At 53.1% G+C, this 18,695-nt stretch overlaps 1 protein-coding gene across 1 annotated transcript in view; it reads left to right on the top strand.

Moving 5' to 3' along the window:
• The first annotated feature begins 2,940 nt into the window (after positions 1-2,940).
• SHH (sonic hedgehog signaling molecule) overlaps positions 2,941-18,695 on the top strand; it is a 31,732-nt gene continuing 15,977 nt past the window's right edge. Inside the window, exons 1-2 of the mRNA XM_007433194.3 lie at positions 2,941-3,258; positions 10,983-11,244. Of these exons, the coding sequence (XP_007433256.1) occupies positions 2,956-3,258; positions 10,983-11,244 (565 nt within the window). The 5' untranslated portion in view covers positions 2,941-2,955. The remainder of the gene's footprint in view (positions 3,259-10,982; positions 11,245-18,695) is intronic.

The following is an 18,695-nucleotide window of genomic DNA, read 5'->3' as shown; positions in this document are numbered from 1 at the left end:
TCTAAAGCATGAATCAGATCGCTCAGATTTCTTTACACATGGAGATCCCAGAGAGCATCTGGAGGTGCAGTTGGGGAGAGAGAGAGAATGGAAGAGAGATTTGATTGTCAGCTCTCAGTCTCTATTTGGAGCAGTTTTCTCTTTGAAAAGAAAGGGTCTCCAACTTTTCCAACCTGCTTTCTATCACCCAGAGAAGCCCAAGTGAGCCGTAAACCTCCAAACCCGGTGGCCAAAAACCTCCAAACTTGATCCATTTGCTTGCAACAGGTCACTTCCTACTCCTTGTCGATTTCCCACTGGAAATCCAGAGTTTCGATCAATCTCCCATCGCTGAACTCGGGTTCATGAGTTCGAGGCGGTTCCTTTTTTCCCACCCTTTAGTGGGATTAATGTCCCCAGGGGCACTGGTTCTGTTGGCCTCGAGTCTGCCTTGATGACTGACCAGAGTTATGGCGCTTAATTTCTGTGGGCGTCCCAAGACAGTGGAATTCAGAGCGCTTGGTGCTAATTTGGAATAAGTCCCTGAAAATTAGGATGATTGTATCTGGAGTTCAAAAATCCGGACAGCCACTGATGGCAGCAGATAGATACACAATGCTCATAACTCTTTGCAAACATCTAGGGGTTCTCCAGATTTGTGCAGCAAAGTGGTAGCCCCCTTGGAAATGAATAAGCATTAACTCGAAACTGATGACTCTGGATATGGGATGGGAAAGGAAACTGCCTCCCAGGCATAACACATTTCAAATGGGATGACTCTAGAACAAGTGGATGCAAAACTTCTTACTCGCACAAACTTTTTTTAAAGTTTTGAAAAGCATTAACTGAGTGCAAGTATTTGGAACTAAGCACCCTCAAAATCTTGGATCTTAGATGGAAAGATGTTTTAAGAGAGAAAACTTGGATATTTCACAATGGGAATTTTCTTTAAACCTGCTAGAGATTGCCTGCTTGCTTATTCTACTTTGCTAGATAACTAGATCATCAGTATGCCCTCATTTATATAGGCCAGTGTTTTTCAAACTTGGCAACTTTAAGGCATGCAGACTTCAACTCCCAGAATTCCCCAGCCAGCACGTGTGGACTTCAACTCCCAGAATTCTGAATGTTGAAGTCCACACATCTTAAAGTGGCCAGGTTTGAGAAACACTGATATAGGCCGTCAATATATCTTCATTCGCATGGGGCTTATTCTTCCTGAATCCTTGAAAGCACCTTGGTCCTTTCGCTTCTGAAGCAAAGCAAGACCAACCTCAGTCTCACACACACTCAAAAAAATTAATCCTAGGCAGAATCCCACATCTGCATCCAAGTCTACTTTATCAGTCCCTTGATGCCTTTGTCTATTCAGGAGCTTCTGCGGCTTGGGAGAAAGTCCTCAACTGCCAGCCAGCAAGAAATAACAATTAAGCCAATATTAAAGACAGTTCTGCCTCCTCTACCATCTCACACACACACGGACTCCACACCATACACCGGATGTTCAGTGATGATGTGGGGGATTCTTCAGCAGCTGTGTGAAGGTAGAGAAACCAACAGCCGGCCTTTTCCAAAATAAGTGCCACTGAGTTCTGTGTAATTCCCAGCAGGATATCTCGCTGTGGGGTTGATAGAATACATCCTGAACTAAATATGGGAGTAACCCTCGAGTCAATTGCAACCTAGCTCGCCTTAATTCAGTGCGATTGGATGGTTGGGCTATGAAAGAACAGACACTTCCATCCACCCCTGAAGGCCCGACCCCTCTATTTCATACCCCTGGGTTGTGAACAGGAGCTATGCTGCATGTCAGAAAGTTATTACGAGATCGCCACCTTGGTACAGCCCCAGGGGATAAAAATGTTCCCTTCGAAATAAATATTTCCTTGTCTTGGAGGCTAGGAGGACTCGCGTGGGTCAGCCTGCTTCAAGAAACGCCTATTTGATTATTTTCCCGAAGGGGCATCCTGCCCCTTCGTAGGTTTTCCTCAGTTCCTCAAGCAAAAATGGAGGCCCTTATTCCTCGCATTTCTCCCCCCACCCCCGTGACATATTTCATTTGGTCCCTTACATTTTCCAGACCATCTTCAACTTCCAGGTGGACAGATAACGTGTGAGCGTTCCAGGGCCCTAACCTCTGCTCGCCCCATCTCTTCCTCTTGCTGACAAACATTAACCCTCTGCCCATTTTTTTTAAGTCGAAGAGGAGGCGAAGGAAGGGAAAAAAGAAAGAAGAGAAAGATGTAATTGATGTTATCCCGAGAAAGCGCTGTCTCCACCCCTTTCACTTCCCAGCCCTTCAGGTACAAGGAGGGAGCGACCGAGAATCTCCCAAGACCTTTTTTTTTTCCATCTCTCGCCCTGTTGTTGTTGCTGCTTTTCCCCCCCTTCTATTTTGCCTTCTTCAGGGTTAATACATCGGAAGGCGAGCTTGTCTCGCCTCGACCAATCAGAACTCAGCGCTGGCAGCTATAATATAGAACTAGAGCCAAGCTTCACTCACAGGCGTTTCAGCTCCCATTAGATCCCGGGGACCCGTCTTTATTATTTCATTTCGTTTCCACCGTCGCCCCCCCTTCCCGCCCCGCGGTCCCCTCCTGCCTTCTACGCGCCACGATCCAGAACTCCGATGAGTCCCGTTATCGCAAGCGCCCTCCAAGATGCACCTGCCTTGCTAGAAATCGGGGGCTAAGTCACCGAGAGGAAAGCAGAGGAGAGCGAAGGAGAGGAGGAGGCAGGCGGGCAGGCAGGCAGGCGGGCGGACGGGCAGGCAGGCAGGCAGGCGGGCGGGCGGGCGGGCGGGCAGGCAGCAAAAGGCAAGGAAGGGCGAAGCAAGGAGCCGAGGGAAGAGGGCAGCTCCCGGGCGAGAGAGGCAGCGGCGGGCGCGCTCTCTGCCACTCAGCCGCGCCACGAGCCCAGCCGAGCGCAGGGGGCGGCGAGGGGGGAAGCCGGGGGGCCGCTCGCTCCGCAGACGGCATGCTGCTCCGGAGAAGATCTGGGCTCCTCCCGCTCTGCCTAGGCGCGCTTTTCCTCTCCGCCGGGCTGGCGTGCGGGCCGGGCCGGGGCTTCGGCAAGAGGCGGCACCCGAAGAAGCTGACCCCTTTAGCCTACAAGCAGTTCATCCCCAACGTGGCCGAGAAGACGCTGGGCGCCAGCGGCAGATACGAGGGCAAGATCAGCCGGAACTCGGAGCGCTTTAAAGAGCTGACCCCCAATTATAATCCGGACATTATTTTTAAGGACGAGGAGAACACGGGAGCCGACCGGCTGATGACCCAGGTCAGAGACGCGCCCTTCGCCTCTTGCCGACTTGCTCGCCTTCCGGCCTGGGGAGGGGACGCGGACTTTAATCCGGCGGCATCTCCTCCCTCCGGGGCTCTCAGCTTCCCCTGAGCCGCCGGGAGCGTCTTCCCAGAAGCTGTCGGGGGAAGGGGTGCGCCGGGGAGGGGGACCCTGTGGGATGGCATCGGTAGGTCTGTTGATGCGACCCTCCGCCTCGGAGGGAGGAGGCTCCGCGTGCGGATAGCGCGATAGTTGCCGGCGTAGCTACGCTCGGCCGCTCCGTGCCACGGAGTTGGTTAGCCGGCTCCGACCGCGGGTCGTGTCAGTCTCCCACCACCACCGGGCTCCCCGCCGGGACTCCCCCCTTCCCTTCGCAGGCAAGAAATCGCCTGGGCCCCCTTCTCTGTCTTCCTAATCATTTCTTTAGATTAACCGTCTTTCCCCGTCGCCCCGCGCAAGCCCCGAGGGTGAGGTCGGCACCTCCCCAAGGCCATTCTGAAGTCGGAGGAGGAGGAGGAGGAGAGCACAAGGCGGCTTCCGCAAGGCCCTCTTCGGCAACCGTGTCTGAGAGCGCATTGATCGCCTTTAAAGATGCTCACGCCGCCCCCCCCCCGCCCCAGACCAGTGATACCACCCGAGGGGGAAGGACGGGGAACTGAATCAGCGCAGGACCGCTTCTGTTCGCGAGACGGAAGGTCGCGGGTTGGCGCGTCCAGCTCCCCCGATCCCACCCTCAGTAAATGGGGACTAAACACACGCGCCCCAGACTCGCGCCCATGAACCACCACCCTCCGTCCCTCGACCAGCTTTCCAAGCGAATAGGGACCGAAAGCTGACTCGTCTGCGGGGAACTCTGCGAATCAGCCTCCGCTCCACCTCCCGAGTTCGGGCGGGCCTTCAAACTCTCCACCACGCCGCCGGCCTCGGGCGGCTGCCGTCGGTTGCGTCCCCTTCCAAAAATAGGTCAGCTGCCTTTCTTTCCCCCCGACCCCTCCCGCTATTCTGAGGTTTAAGCCCCACCTTCAGCTCCGCAGAACGATCTCAATGCCGCTGGAGTCGCCCCTAGAAGGGTGGAGGGGCGGCGGCGGCACTCTTCTCGTCTCTCTGCTCGTCTCTCTGCTCGCGTCGCGTCCCGCCCCGCCGGTCGGCGCGGAGTTCGCTTGGGGCGACGGGAAGCGCGCCCGCGATCTCCATCTGACCACCTTAAATCTCACGGGACCTGGGAGGGTTGGAGGCGCGCGCGACGCCAAGGCGCGCGACGCGAGTCTCGAGCAGCTGCCGAGGCCGCGGCAGCGCTGCCTCTGGGAAGGCAGACGCCCCCGAGCGCCGGAGGCACTTGTCAGGAGGCGAGGCGAGGCGGCGGCGGGGCCAGGGCCGCTGGGGATCCTTCAAGCTCCCGGGTGGCGTTCGTGCCCTCTTCGCTTCCCTGTGGCTGCGCCGTGTCCCCGCCCCCCCCCCCCGCTCCTCATCTGCAAAGACGCGCGAGCCGGGTTAGCTGTGCGGCTGCAAGTCGACCGCACCTCGCGTTTTCAGCTCCACTTACTCCTCTCTGATCGATCGCAGCGGTTCGGATTTCAGCCTGGAGCCTGGCTAAAGGCGGCCGGAGAGGCTGCGAGCTCCTCGCGGGGCTCGCAGCGGCGCGGAAGCCCCAGGAAAAGCCTTGCCCCCGCCGCTGCGCGCGGCGAAGGGTCCTGCGCGTGCGCGCGCGCCCGCCTGCCTCCGTCGGCGCAGCTCGGTTCGGCCCGGTTTCCTTCGCGCTCCTCCGACACCCTGAGAAGAGCAAAGGAAACCCTGGGTCCTATTCCCAGGGAACCCGTCTGGAAGCGCCTCCAGATGTGTTGGACTCTCGCGCCCATGCTAGTGAGCTGGGGATGATGAGAGTATAATCCAAGCGGCCTGGGAAGGGAAGGAGAAGGCAGGTCTGGAAGGGAGGCAGTTTTGGAACGCGTCGCCTGGGCTTGGGGGTGGAGGGGAAGAGAAGCGACGGGGAGGACCGGGGAGCGTAGCTCCCTCTGCCCGCCGCCTTCTCTGTTCTTCCTCGCGCGCTTCCCACGTGCCTTGGAGCTCCCTTGTTTGGTGGGACGGGGCACCTGCAAGGCGAGACTCTCCACGTCCCTCCTCCTTCATGGCCGGCCTCCTTGGCAGCGTTCGCTGGCAGCCTCTGAACTTCTGACCTCTCGCCAACTTCCCTCAGACGCAACAACCACCGCGCCCCCGCCACGCCAGACACACTCCCGGGAGCGTCGAGTCGCGTCGCATCGCGTCTCGCTCCTTCCCGGGTTCCTCGGCCGCCGAGGGTGCGTCCAGGGCGGCCTCGGCCCCCCAAAACGCTCAGGAGCAAAGGGCGGGTTCCGGGGGGGCGGGGGCCACAGGACGCCTGCGGGGCCTGGTTGGCCCTGGGGCGTGCAGGCGGAAAAGGAGGCGAGCGTGCTGCCCTCCGCGGCGGTCCCAGCGCCTGAGGTAGGGAGAGATTCGCTGACAGAGAGCGCGGCGGGGTGGCGGAAATGCACCCGAGCAGCCCTCGCCCCCTCCGTCTCCGCCTTGACCCTCATCTCGGGCAGCGGCCGGGCAGCCTCGGCAAGGCGGTCTCCCTCCTGGGGCGGGGCGGGGCCGGGAAGGGAAGGGAGGGGAAGCCTTCTCTGCAGGGAAGTGTTCACTTTTCCAACCAGCCGCCGCCGCCGCCGCTGGTTAATATTAACTGGATGAGGGGAGGAGAAAGGCAAAGCCTGGGAGAGCCCGGCAGAGCGGGAGGGGGATTCCTCCTGGCAGGTGACAGCGGCCTTCCATCCGCTCCCGCCCCCGACTCTGGCTAGATCGGCGGGGGAGATAAGGGTGCCAGGCCGGAGCTGGAATTCGTCTGAAAGAACGAGCCCTGCCTTAGCCCGCCGGGGATAGAAGGGAGGAAGGCGACCCAGTCCGGAATGTTCCTTAGCGCGTTTCGGGGGGGGGGGGGTCCCGCTGAAACAAGGGGACCGAGGCTGTAGTCCGATGGGATTTACTCCTGGAGAGGCCAGCCCACGAGTGCAGCCTCGCTTCTCAGGCAAAGCGGGAGAGAAAGGGGACGGCGCCGCCGCAGAACGCAGAAGGGCGCCCTGGCGAAGGCAGCAGGTAGCCTGTGTTATCCTGGAGTTGGTAGGATGCCAACTGACCTTGGCAGTTAAGCCCCCGTAATTCGGCCCTTTTCTGCCCGAGCCGGCCTGCAGAGGATCGGGCAGATAAGTTGCCTTGGTGAAGCCGAAGGAGCGCTTTCCGTGCCGCCTTTGCGGGCGCGGGTTTTCATCCCGACCAGCCGGGCTCTGCAGGTCTTTGCTTCCTTTCTCCTCGCCGGCGAAGGTCCCTCCGTGAGCCCGGGCATCCTAAAACGGCTGCGCTCCCCTTAACCGTCCCCCCGGTCCAGCCGCGCGCCTTGGGCAGCCGGCGTCGGGTTCCTCGTGGCCCCAGACATTTGGGATCTTTGGGCGCTCACGGAAGAGGCGCGGACATCGGCGAAGAGTTTCTGCTGTCTGGTTCCACCCGGTCGGCAGAGATCCGGTGTCTGTCGTTGGTGCGGCAGAAGGGTAGGGAAACCCTTCGCGTTTCCGCTGGACGGCGCACCAGGTTGGTGCGCTTTTTAGGCATTCGCTCTCCCAGCAGCAGCATTCTTACATAAACGACGATGATTATGGTTTAAACTCCCCACCCCCCAAGATGTCACTCTCAAAACAGCTGGAGGTGACAGTGATTTCTAAAAATACTTAGATATATCTATCTTTGCCAGCCTTCATTCAATAAGACGGGGACTACAAGTTCCAGAATGCCCAGACATTTGGGAGTTGTAGAACCCATACTTCTAGAGAACAGCAAGGTAGGGTGAGGCTGACCTATGCATGGACCAGGCAATTCCTCCTCTTTTACAGTGCCATCCCACTTGTGTCTATTCCAAAGTAAATCCGATTGAGTTGCCTGGGACTAAAATTCATCCTGAAGAAAATACATAAAAGGCAGCAAAATTCACCCTGAGCTGCTCTCTTGGGTCTTAAAAAGCAGCATTAGAACAAGGAGAATACCAATATTTCCCCTCTCCTCCTATTTCTTTAATTTTTTAAAAAAGCAATTCTGAAAATGTCCCTTGGTGTCTTCTACTTCTTGCTGGAAAGGTGAAACACCAACAGGCGTTCCTAGTGTCCAAGAAATGGCCAGTGTAAAGCCTCTGGAAAGATTTGTTCCATCCTAACTGCAATCTTAGAGACATGACCAGGCTTCCTTGGGAGCAAAACTGCCCAGGATTCTAAAACTCCTCTTTCTCTGTAAACCTCACCTGACGATCAGCCTGCAGGAATTTTAACTAGATGGGAAGATTCCGTTTCTTTTTTCTCCCAGAAATAGTTTTTTGTATAATGTAACAGAAAGTTGACCTGCATTTTGTTTGCCTTTTGTGTGTACTTCCAAAAGATGTTGCCCCTCGCTTTTAAAATGGGATGAGACCAATTCATGGAGCTTGAAATAAATGAGCATTGGCTAGGAATGGATTATTTACTTTCAGTAGCAGAGGCCACTTGCTTAGCCATCTGTCTTGCTTAAAGATTTGAAGGCATCAGGCTGGCGTTTGTGGAGAAAATGCTAGAACATTACTAGTTGGATCTACCAGGGTCCTCCTTTGTGTTTTCTGAATCAGCTTCCTTCCCCATCCAATCCACATCCTGTGGGAGCCTGTGGCCCAGTTGCTAATGACTTTAGTTTCTAGGGGCACAGAATCCCAGTGGGATCCCTAGCTACAGATTGCAGGAGCCCAAACAAGCAGAACAGGGCCAGGCAGAAGAAGAAGTGAAGCAGCCCCTGTCTAAAGGATCTACTCTCAATCAATCAATCGATCAATCAATCAATAAGGGGAAAGTCTATCCTGGATGAGACCCACAAGGACATATTAGCAGTATTGGGTTGATGCAAAATCAGAGGTGATTGTAAGGCCCTCAACATTTTAAGTAGTCAAACTGTTCCTGAATTATATTTTCTCAGATTGCAAATGGGGTGGTAGAGTTGTGTGCATGTTTACTTCCTCAAGTGAGAGAAACAAAGTTTAGCCTAGTCTTATTTTACTGTATATACAAAGAGCACGTGTTTATATAGATTCATATACACTTTCATAGCTTGAAGCAATGGAGTCGAGTTAAAGCTTTTGCAATCCCCAAATTTGGCCAATTTTTCCCCTTCTGGGTTCTTATGAAGCAAAAGGGATGCCTTGAGCTGTTGCAAGACTTAAGACATCTTAGGTTTTCTTCCCTTTCATTCATTGTGAGATGACTTCTGGATAGAAGTCATTCAAGAATAGAAAGTGTGAAGCTAAAGCTGGAAACCTAAACTCTAGGTAGTAAGCCTCCGTTAGTCGCACAGGTGAATTTGCTTCTGACACTTGGAAAGTTTTATATTACTAAATTGTAACTTTTCATAGAAAGTTGAGTTTGGCTGTATTTGTTAATTACATTAAATGAAATAGAATCTATTTATTTATCATTAAGCCCAACTCCCAAAGATTCAAGTTTATTGAATTAACCCACTTTGGGGGTTCAAACAACATGCTCAACCATAAACTAATCAAGTTGTCTGATTTAGCACAATGGTTTAACCCATCCACCCCACAAAATCAAGCTAAAACTAATCAAGTTAAGCATACTTGTTAATGTAACTACTGAATCTTTAACTAACCTGGTTAAAGGTGTTTGGCAAACCCAGTCAGTGCCAACAGTCTTTCAGTTTATCTGGGAAGGAAACTGACTCAGAGTGAATGCACTTCCATTCAGTAGTCTTTTCCTACAGGGAAAGACTTGATTCTAACCAGCCTTTGAAGAAGCTCACCGAAATCAATGAGACAAGTATAGTAAACCATAGGTAACTGAGGTCCCCTAGATATCAGTGGCTCTACTCTAATTCTATCAGGATCCAACCAACCCTCTGTTTCCTAAAAATGTTTGTTTGTTTGTTTGTTTCTTTAAATTTATTGGCCGTCCAACTCCACTAGACTCTGGGTGGCATATAAAACTATTTAAATACTTTCCAGTTCATTTAGAGGTTCTGTTGCTGCCAAAGGAGAAATGATGACCTTGCATTATTTTCTGGCCTCTTCTCAGCTAAATTGGGCAGAGGATTTGCAACCTGGGGAAGTTGAACTTCTGTCAAAGTGGCTTCAGAGTGTGCCTTGGGCCAGAGATGCTTGTGGGCTCCTGCATCCAGTTCTTGACTGGAATGACTCTGGAGGAGCACCTTGAGAGGTCAATCCTGGAGCTGTGTCTCCTTCTGCTCTCCTTCTTCTACCCTGAATGGCAGGAGTTTCTCCAAGGTCCAGCTTTGGGTCTGGGGATGAGGGTCCACTCCAGGACAACAGGTGTGGTAGAGAATCAGGATTGAGCAATTTGATGGAACCAGATATTTCAGATCTGGCTTCCCTTGTGAGGGCACACAAGTACAACCTATACAAGAGCCTCCATCATCTCAGCCAGCAAAGTTGTGGTGTCTGGGATGGTGGTTTTTGTAGAACAGACCTCAGAAGGTGCCCGTGGGGAGATGGTTGCTTTGGCCTATAGGACTCCTCCATCAATGGATCAGGGGGCAAAAGCATCACAGCAATCAGAGGCTGCATGGGTGGAAAGGACGGGACTCTGGTTTGGGGTTCTGGCGGATCATGGCCTTCCACTTTGGGGGACTTGGACTGAAAAGGGTGAAGGGGAGCAAGTGCTGCTCAGAGCTAAGTGCCCTCAGCAACAGCGGCACTGGTGGAAAGGTGGCAGCAACAGTCTGCAGTCATCACCCCCGGCTCTTGAGTGCTTGATTTGGGGTGTTCCAACTTTATGGCTGAGTTTTAGCAGAAATGAATCCCTTCCAACTTCCTATCCATTGTCACCGGATCTTTCCAGAGTTTGTCTTTCTCATCCCTGGTGAGCTGCGCTCTTCCTCTCATCCCCATCCAGCCCACTTTCTTCTGACTATCCTTAGCAATAGGACAAAATGCACAGGAAGTCCTAATCAAACCTCCTCATGAGTAAGCAAATGATCTAAAGCACTGTTTTTCAACCTTGGCAACTAAGATGGGTGGACTTCAACTCCCAGAATTCCCCAGCCAGCTTGGAGTTGAAGTCCACCCATCTTAAAGTTGCCAAGGTTGAAAAACAGTGCTCTAAAGGAACAGCTATTCTTGACTCCTGTGTCTGTGGCAACTTACCAGCCATAGGATGCTCAGACCTTGGGCAAAAGCTCAGCTGCCAGCCAGGCTTCCAAGTTCTGCCCTTAAAGGAGGGAGGCGCTCCCCTGCGGCTCGCTTAAGAACCTCTTAAAGGGGAAATAAATCATTCAATCAGCAACACTCAGGTCACCCAGTGGGGCCACCAAAGTTAGGGCCACAGATCTGGGCTGCAAAACTGAATGACCTGTCTTCTGGTTGTCATCCAGATTTTTGCTGCCCAAAGCTGGCAGCCCTCCACAAGTGTCTTCTGTCCCAGCTTTGGGTCCACTCGACTATCCCAGCTGGAGGGGGGGGGAGCTTGGGTGTTCCCGCCGCGCGATCCTGCGCCCCCCGCCGGAGATCGCTTGGCCCCAGGGAGATCTGCGGACGGGCGGAAGCTTCGCGAGCTTGGCTCCCGTTGTGGGACTTCGCTTCCCGCCGCCCGGCCATGCTCCCCCCCCCCACCTCACCGCCAGCTGCTCTGACTCTCCCCGCCACGCTCGCCTCTCCTCTGCTTGCTCCCCGGCAGCGCTGCAAGGACAAGCTGAACGCGCTGGCCATCTCCGTCATGAACCAGTGGCCCGGCGTCAAGCTGCGCGTCACCGAGGGCTGGGACGAGGACGGCCACCACTCCGAGGAGTCGCTGCACTACGAGGGCCGCGCCGTGGACATCACCACCTCGGACCGGGATCGCAGCAAGTACGGCATGTTGGCGCGCCTGGCCGTCGAGGCCGGCTTCGACTGGGTCTACTACGAATCCAAGGCGCACATTCACTGCTCCGTCAAGGCCGGTAAGCAGCGCGCGAGGAGGGGCGATCCTGCCAGGCGCGGCGGGCCTGCTAGCCTTGGCCAGGGCGCCGGGGCCCCCGGGGCATCGTGAAAAACTCAAGACGGCGGCCGCGGCGGACATAACGGGTGGATTTTCGATCGCCCCGTTGTGGCCGCCATCTTGACTTTTTTGACCCCACCCTGCAGACCCCCCTACCAGGGTGAGACCCATCTGGGCGCCTCCTCAGCTCCCTCCCTCCATTCTCGGGGGAGAAACTGAGGTGAGTCTTAGAAGCATCTCCCTCTGCAGAAGGGGCAAGTACTGTAGTAAAGTGGTAGTAACACCTGCTATGAAAGGGAAGGGTATTACGGTTTACCCTAAAGGAATCTCAGGGAGCTGCCAGAGATTTGTTGTTGCGAGTTGGAAGCAGCAGAACGACTTGGCTGAGTTTCCCGTTTATTCTGCATCCTTGAGGTGTCAGTAGTGACGTAAGAAGTGAGGCTGCTGTGTCTCGCGGAGGCAAATACACCCACTCGCACGCGTGAATATGCTGGACTAGGAAGAAGAAGAGATTCAAGTCCATCCTCCTCCACAGATGCTCCCAGTGACCTTGGCCAGGCTCCCGCCTGCTCTCTCTCCCTTCCTCCCCTCCCCCTCCCTCTCTGGCCAATCTACCTCACAGGATTGTTGTAGGGAAAAATAGGAGAAGGATGGAATACTCCGTACGCCACCTTGAGTTCTTGTATGAAAGAAGGGATGTAAATCAAATAAATCAGTGTTTTTCAAACTTGGCCACTTTAAGAGGGGTGGACTTCAACTCCCAGAATTCCCCAGCCAGCTGGCTGGGGAATTCTGGGAGTTGAAGTCCACCCCTCTTAAAGAGGCCAAGTTTGAAAAACACTGAAATAAATGAATGGCCTTTTCTTTCGTTACTCCTTTACATGCTATTAATTATAAGCTATTATCCAGAAATCTCCAGTTAGACAAGAAGGGCCGGAAAGTGGGAGGGAGGTGGGAAATGTCGGGGACCTCGACCAGGTTATTGGGTGCCTGCTGACCTTAAGAGGCAAAGACCTTTATCCGAAGGGGGCTATCAAAAGTGTCGGTGCCCGAAAAGGCCTTGAGGAAGGCGCGAGATTAAGGCGAAGGGACCCGCCGCTTCTAACCTTTTCGCCCAGTCCAGGCACCCTCAAGCGAGGGGGCCCTGCGGCGTTGCGGATCCCTCCTTTCGCTAAGCGCGAGGCTCTGGCGAAGGAAGCCCCGCCCACTGGAACAGGGCTAAAGCGGCTCTCTTCTCGAGCCAATGATAACGTGAGAAACGGTCTCGCGGATCCAGGGCAGGGCGGTTCCGCGACCAGGGTTTTGTCTCCAGCGGCGGCCGGATCGCGCCTCCTCTGCCCGAGGCTGGGCGTTTCGATTCCTTCTTCCTGCGGGCGAATCCTAGGTTGTGATAGACCCGTGCTCAAGCTTGTCTCGCCACTGCCCCGGCCGCGTCTTCGCAATCGGGTGGGAAGCAGGCCAGCTGCTGGCTCTGCGCGGGTCGCGCGCGCGGGGCTGAGGCAAGACGCGTGGGCGCTTCGCGGCGGAGAGCTAAACCCCACTCAGCAAAGGAGCGGGCCCGTCCATGCAACAGAGCCGTCGGGCGCCGGAACATCCCTTCCCATGCCATTTCCACGCCTCTCCAGGGGGGAGCTGAGAGTCCTCAAGGTGGCCTGCCTGGGCTCTTAACTAACTAGCCACAGCCCAGCTTGTCAGAGCCAAGCCATCCCCAGCTACAATCCCAGGCAGACGGGGTGTGTGGCTCCGCCGGAGTCCACTCCGGAGTCCCCATTCAAGAGCGATCCTGGGAGCTCCCGTCCTGGTTCCTTTTAGAATCGCGTTTTCTTCCTTCCAACCACAGACCGCGTTCGCGTGGAACAGGCAGAGATCAGGCCGGGGGCTGCCTCCCCCTTTCCTCCCCCCTCCCCCGTGCGCTCTACCCTCCTGAGCTAGAGGCCCGATCCCCGGAGGAGCTCGCCCGTCCTGAAGGAGCTCTTCGCGTTGATGTCCTTCAGTTAAGCCCTGGACCACAGCCGCTCAGGGCGCAGAGGCCAGAGGAGGAAGAGGGCAGAGGGCTCCCCCTTCCGCAGCCTGAACGCCAAGTCAGGCGGGGACAGGTTAGGTCAGGATGAGCTCGGCCCCAGCCCGGGCGAGCGCGGAAGGCGGCCTGGGGCGATTTTGGTGGCTCTAGTGCCCGTGCGGTAGTGGGGACGGGGAAAGAGGGGCTGAAGCGACTCGAATTCGTTCATCCGGAGTAAGGGCGTGCGCGCTCGCTGAAGCCACGCGAGGAAACGGGTGTGGATTCCGGTCCCCGCTTTGGAGACCGCTCCCCCGTCGGAGTTTGACCGCGCAGGCGCTCGATCGTCCGCCACTTCCAGCGATCCCGACTGCGGGGTCAAACGAAGTCAACTGTGATGCGTCGCCCGTAAAAAGCAAAGCCTGGATCGCATCGTGGCGGTCGCTAAATTGACCTTTTGGGTCATACCTGCGGAACCCCCTGGATCCAGGGCGTGCAGGTGACCGCGAGGGAACTTGGCTCGTCTGTGCCCCGCCACGGATTGGGATCTCTACCGAACTTTAGAAAGCCGCCACCTCCGGCTCGCCCCAGGGCGCCAGCTTGGGGAAGGGCGAAGGGAAGCAAGGCGCGCCTCTCGCCTCTCCGCAGGCCCTGCGGCCTCCGGACCGCTTGAGCCAGCGTCGATATTTCAGTGGGGCACTGGAGAAACCTCCTGAAACTCGTCCCTCCCGTCGCTCTCGCCTGCAGTTTCTTTCCGCGCTCCGCTGCCGTTTTTTGAAATTCGGGCTCAGCTGTCAGTATTCGCTCGTGCTAAGAGCGCCCCTTGCTGGCGCGGCTGAGAGGTGCAGCCTCGGGGCGCGTCTTCCTCGCCCGCCCCGCGCATAAATTGTCGCTTTCAAGCAAAACAGTTAGCAGTAAATGTTTTTTTTTTGGCGGAGACGCGCTGCTTGTTTTGCTACCTCTCCTCCTTTGTTGACAGGCGCTTAAAGAAAACACCATAGAAGTGCCAAGAAACACGCAGTCGAGAAGAAAAATAATTAACTTTCTCTAAATATATCGACTGACGTGAGAAGGTAGGAAGGATTAAGAAACCAAGCGTGATCAGGGAAGAAGGCCATTCAAGACAGTGGGTAAGATTTCATGGCCACCAGATCTCCAAGCAGAGCCCCCTAAAAAGCAAGTTTTTTTCCTCAGTCTAGAAGGCCCTTTATAATTATTTTTCAATGGAGACAAGGTTCCCCCTCAATCAGAAACCCGATTTTTAAAAATTTTAAACAAGGCACAGGTTAACATCCCTGATATACGTTTTAAAATAATGAGAACTATAATTCTGGGCTCAGGAGGACTGTGGATAGCATAGATTTTATATTTTCAGTTTGAAAAATGTAATGTCCCAGGTGGTTGGGCTTGCAATGGGGTAGAAAATGTGCTTCTCCCCACCCAAAGTCCAATGTAACTCTTAGTGACAATCGTAATTATTTCTGTCACTAGCGAGACAGAGCGCTGGGCGAAAAGACCATTGGGCTGATCAACCAGGTCCTTTTCATAAAATAGTTTAAAAAAAGTAAAGCTGTCTTGGTGTCAAGCTTGGCTCCTGACAAGGATACATCCATATGGTTTTCTCGGAAACAGTGCTCTTCCCTAACTTCTGGTATATTATTTTGACTTCCCTGTCTTGCCTACAGTCCTGGAATTCCAAGTGGTCTCCCATCCAAATACTAACCAGGCTGAACCTTGCTTAGCTTTCTAGGTCACTCAAGATCAGTTAGATGCCCACTATTGCTCTATCGCCTGTTTCCTCAGAGAAAGAAACAGTTGCTGGGAGTCAGGCAGCATGTGTATGTATGTTGTTGTTGTTATGTAACAGACCTATATAAGAGAAGGCAAAGTTGGGGGTAGAGAATGTTGAGACTGGGAGAACTGGAGAAATTGGAGATATTTGTCCTTTCCCCTTTTCTCTTCTTGTGAATCATATGCTCCTCCGTTCCCTCATTTTCAACAAGAATAGAAGGTGATTTGAGTAGTTTTTAACTGGGATGTATATACAAATGAGCCATGTGCATTAATATATAGGAGACATGGAATCCAATACTCTTGCACCATAAAGGCAGACCCTGGGCAACGGGCAGGTTCCAAAATCAAGGGTTAATCTCAGGTAGCACCTTTTTTCCTGCCTCTTGGAGATCCGAGCACTGATGTGTGCTGTTCAGCTTGTCCTGTCCTGTCCTATCTAAACCAGGTTGCTGTCACCCTATTGTGGACAATGTTGCCTTATCAAGATTAAGATTCAATTGCTGCCCTGCTGGCTCATGGATCCAGATTCGGTCCTGTTGCACTACTTGTGGTGTAATGAGATTTTTATTTTTATTGATTGATTTTGGGCCTTTGAGTCAGTGTTGACTCCTGGCGACTGCCCAGACAAGTCCCTGAAGTTTTCTTGGCAAGGTTTTTGAGAAGTGGTTTGCCATTGCCTTCTTCCTAGGGCTGAGAGAGAGGGACTGGCCCAAGGTCACCCAGCTGGTTTTGTGAGGCAGAACTAGAAACTCACGATCTCACAGTTTCTAGCCTGGTGTCTTAACCCCTACACCAAACTGGCTCTCCTGACTTTGATCCAAACCACAAAGTGAGGGGTGGAGGCACCATCTCAGCTTTGATCCAGGGAGCTACTGTTGATGCTTGGACAAGTGTGAGCTCTGCAGGCAGAAGTTGAGCCACATTCGTGTGGATGCATGTGTAAGGGTTTTTTGCAAACCGAGATCTAGAACATAGGCTAGGAGGCATACTCTCGCTTCTGTCTGGCTTCCTTTTCATGTCTGTTCTGGAGGGTAGTCCTAGACAGAGGTGTTCCTCACCTACTTTGTAGTGTTCTATTGGTAATGCTTCAGATAGTACACCCCCTTCCCCAAAATCAGTGTATAAACTTGGGAAACCAGGGTAGTAGCAGTTAAAACAATCATCACTGCAATATTACAAGTGAGGGCTGAACAGAGTATTTCCTAGCTCCTAGTTTATTTGTCACAGCAGTTCCTGGTTTAGAACAGCTTTCTGCAATGTGTGGCCCTCCAGAAGCATTGGATTACAAATCCCATGCTGGCTGAAGATGTTAGGAGGTGTAGGCCAAAACCTCTGGAGATGCAGAGAGAATAGCCTTGACGAACACCTAGACAATAGCCAGATAAAAGGAGGGAAGGGGAAGCACATTCAGACTTGCAAGATTCTGTTACTATTGCTTTATAATAAAAGTCATCCTGACCTACGTGATGTTGGATTCCTAGTCTGGTGTACCTTGAAGGGCTGATAAGAGGACATCAGCTTGGTGACTGTGACTTTAATATATCATAGTACCCTTCCCATGTGCACGCACTCACCTTCATGCCACGCACATGGATTCCATTCCCACCCCCCTCCAGATTCATCAAATGCCATTTGATAGATTCTGAAGGGAGAGGACCATTCTCTAGGGCCAAATCTGGGCATTAGCAGGCAATGCACACTGGTGTTTGGGAAGGAAGGGAGCAAGTCACTCGAGGTCGTGTGACTGTACAAGATAGATTTCCTGAGAGGGTGCCTTGAAAGTGCCTCTTCCAGCTGGTTTTGAAGGGCCAGGCTCTGGGTTCATGACTGAGACTCTGATGAGAAGATTAAAAAGCAAAGAGTTCCAGGCAGAGACCATTTCTATTTGCAAAAAGTATCATCCTGGAGACTGGAATGCAGAGGAGGCAGGCCCCGAATGGCAGTCGGGGGAGGAGGGCAGGACCTGTAAAAGGGACGAGGATAATGGGGTGGGGGCGGGGTGCTAGGAGGTCTATTGAGAGTCAGCCCCTCTGTTTCAAATTCAAATACACATCTCGAGTGTTTTGGAAAAGTGTCCTGGTCTGTGCAAATAGGCCTTGGAGGATTTGGTGGGCGGGTTGTTTTCTTGTGTGGAGTGTATGTGTGTGTGAATGGGTCTAGAAAGTCCCCCTGCACCTGAACAAATAGGGGTGGGTGGGGGTAGGGTGAAGAATTGGAAGTGTCTCCTCTCTTTTAAGAGTGCCTCCCTTTATGGCCCAGATTGGAATGACAGTGCCGATTCTTTATTAGATTTTAATTAGAGAAGGGGCTGCTCAAAGCAGCAAGATTTTCACACCTCCGCCAGTTTGCTGGCATGTTTACCGAGCTGCTACACAACTAGACCTATTCATCAACCCCTCCAAGTGTGCAAACAGAGCCCAGCCTGGGGCTGACGCTAGTGCTTGGGGTGGGAGAGAGGTTGCATAAAGGTGTTGCTTGCTTCATCAGAAGGCGCATCATCATTGTTCATTGAAGGCCCCGCTCTTTTCTTTTTCTCCAAGGTTTCTGGTCAGTTCGTTCCTCACCCACCCCATCCTGCTCCCGAAGTGTAGTGATAAAGTGGTTGGTCAGTCAAACCTATCTTGTTCCCTTCGCTTTTCCTGAGAAACACATTAGAAGGCCCTTTCTGCACCTTTGAAAGGGGTGGGGCAAGCATGACATTCTTAAGGCTGGTTTCAAGATGTAAGCCACAGGTGGGTATGGGAGGAATCAAATCTCTAGGACAGTATTTCTCAACCTTAGCAACTTTAAGAGTCTGGACTGCAACTCCCAGAATTCCCCAGCCAGCAAGGTTGAGAAACACTGCTCTAGGACCTCCTGTCCATCCTGCTTTTAGGAGGAAATGGGATCTGGAAATAGTCCACCAAGAAATTAAGAAGGAACTGTGAAGGGAGGAAAGATATGTTGTGACACAACAACCTTTGTTGTCCAGAAATAGAGAGGGGAACATCCTGGTTCATTTACAATCAAATGAAGAACTTGGCAGCACGTTGGCCATAGTGATTTATCTTTTTTAAGATTTCTTGCTGGGAGGGTGTGGTGACCATGCAAGCATAGCAGAAAAATTCAGTTCTGATCCCATCATATCACTCTTGAAAGAAACGCCAAGGGAAAATGAAGACTCCGTGGCTGTGTTTGCAGAATGCCCTGAACTCACAAACCAGCCAGCTGTTTGTTAAATTAGGGTGTTATATGAGACTAGCTATAGGCTTAGTTTATGGTTCAGTGTAAACAGGAGTGTTATGATGCACATAAAAATTAGGCAGAATTTCAAGTGCACTGTTGTGACTTTTTTTTTTAACCATACTCTGTAGGCACTCCTGACTATATCACTTAAAATCATGTTGAGCAAACCTTGGTGCATTTATCCATGGGTAAGCAGGTCTTGCAGACACAACCACTTCCAAGATTTCAGTGCCCTCATGGCTAGCCACAATTTAACTCTAAGGTTTGTTGGTTTGTGACTTTGAGTTAGTGTTGACTCCTGGTGACTGCCTGGACTAGTCCCTGCAGTTTTCTTGGCAAGGTTTTTCAGAAGGGGTTTGCCATTGCCTCCTTTCTAGGGTGGAGAGAGAAGGACTGGC

Source organism: Python bivittatus, unplaced genomic scaffold (genome assembly GCF_059951505.1).
Source record: "Python bivittatus isolate LINGU-HERP-01145 unplaced genomic scaffold, Pbiv_v1 ctg000610_np1212, whole genome shotgun sequence".
NCBI lineage: Eukaryota > Metazoa > Chordata > Lepidosauria > Squamata > Pythonidae > Python > Python bivittatus.
This window is presented reverse-complemented; position numbering and strand designations above follow the sequence as displayed.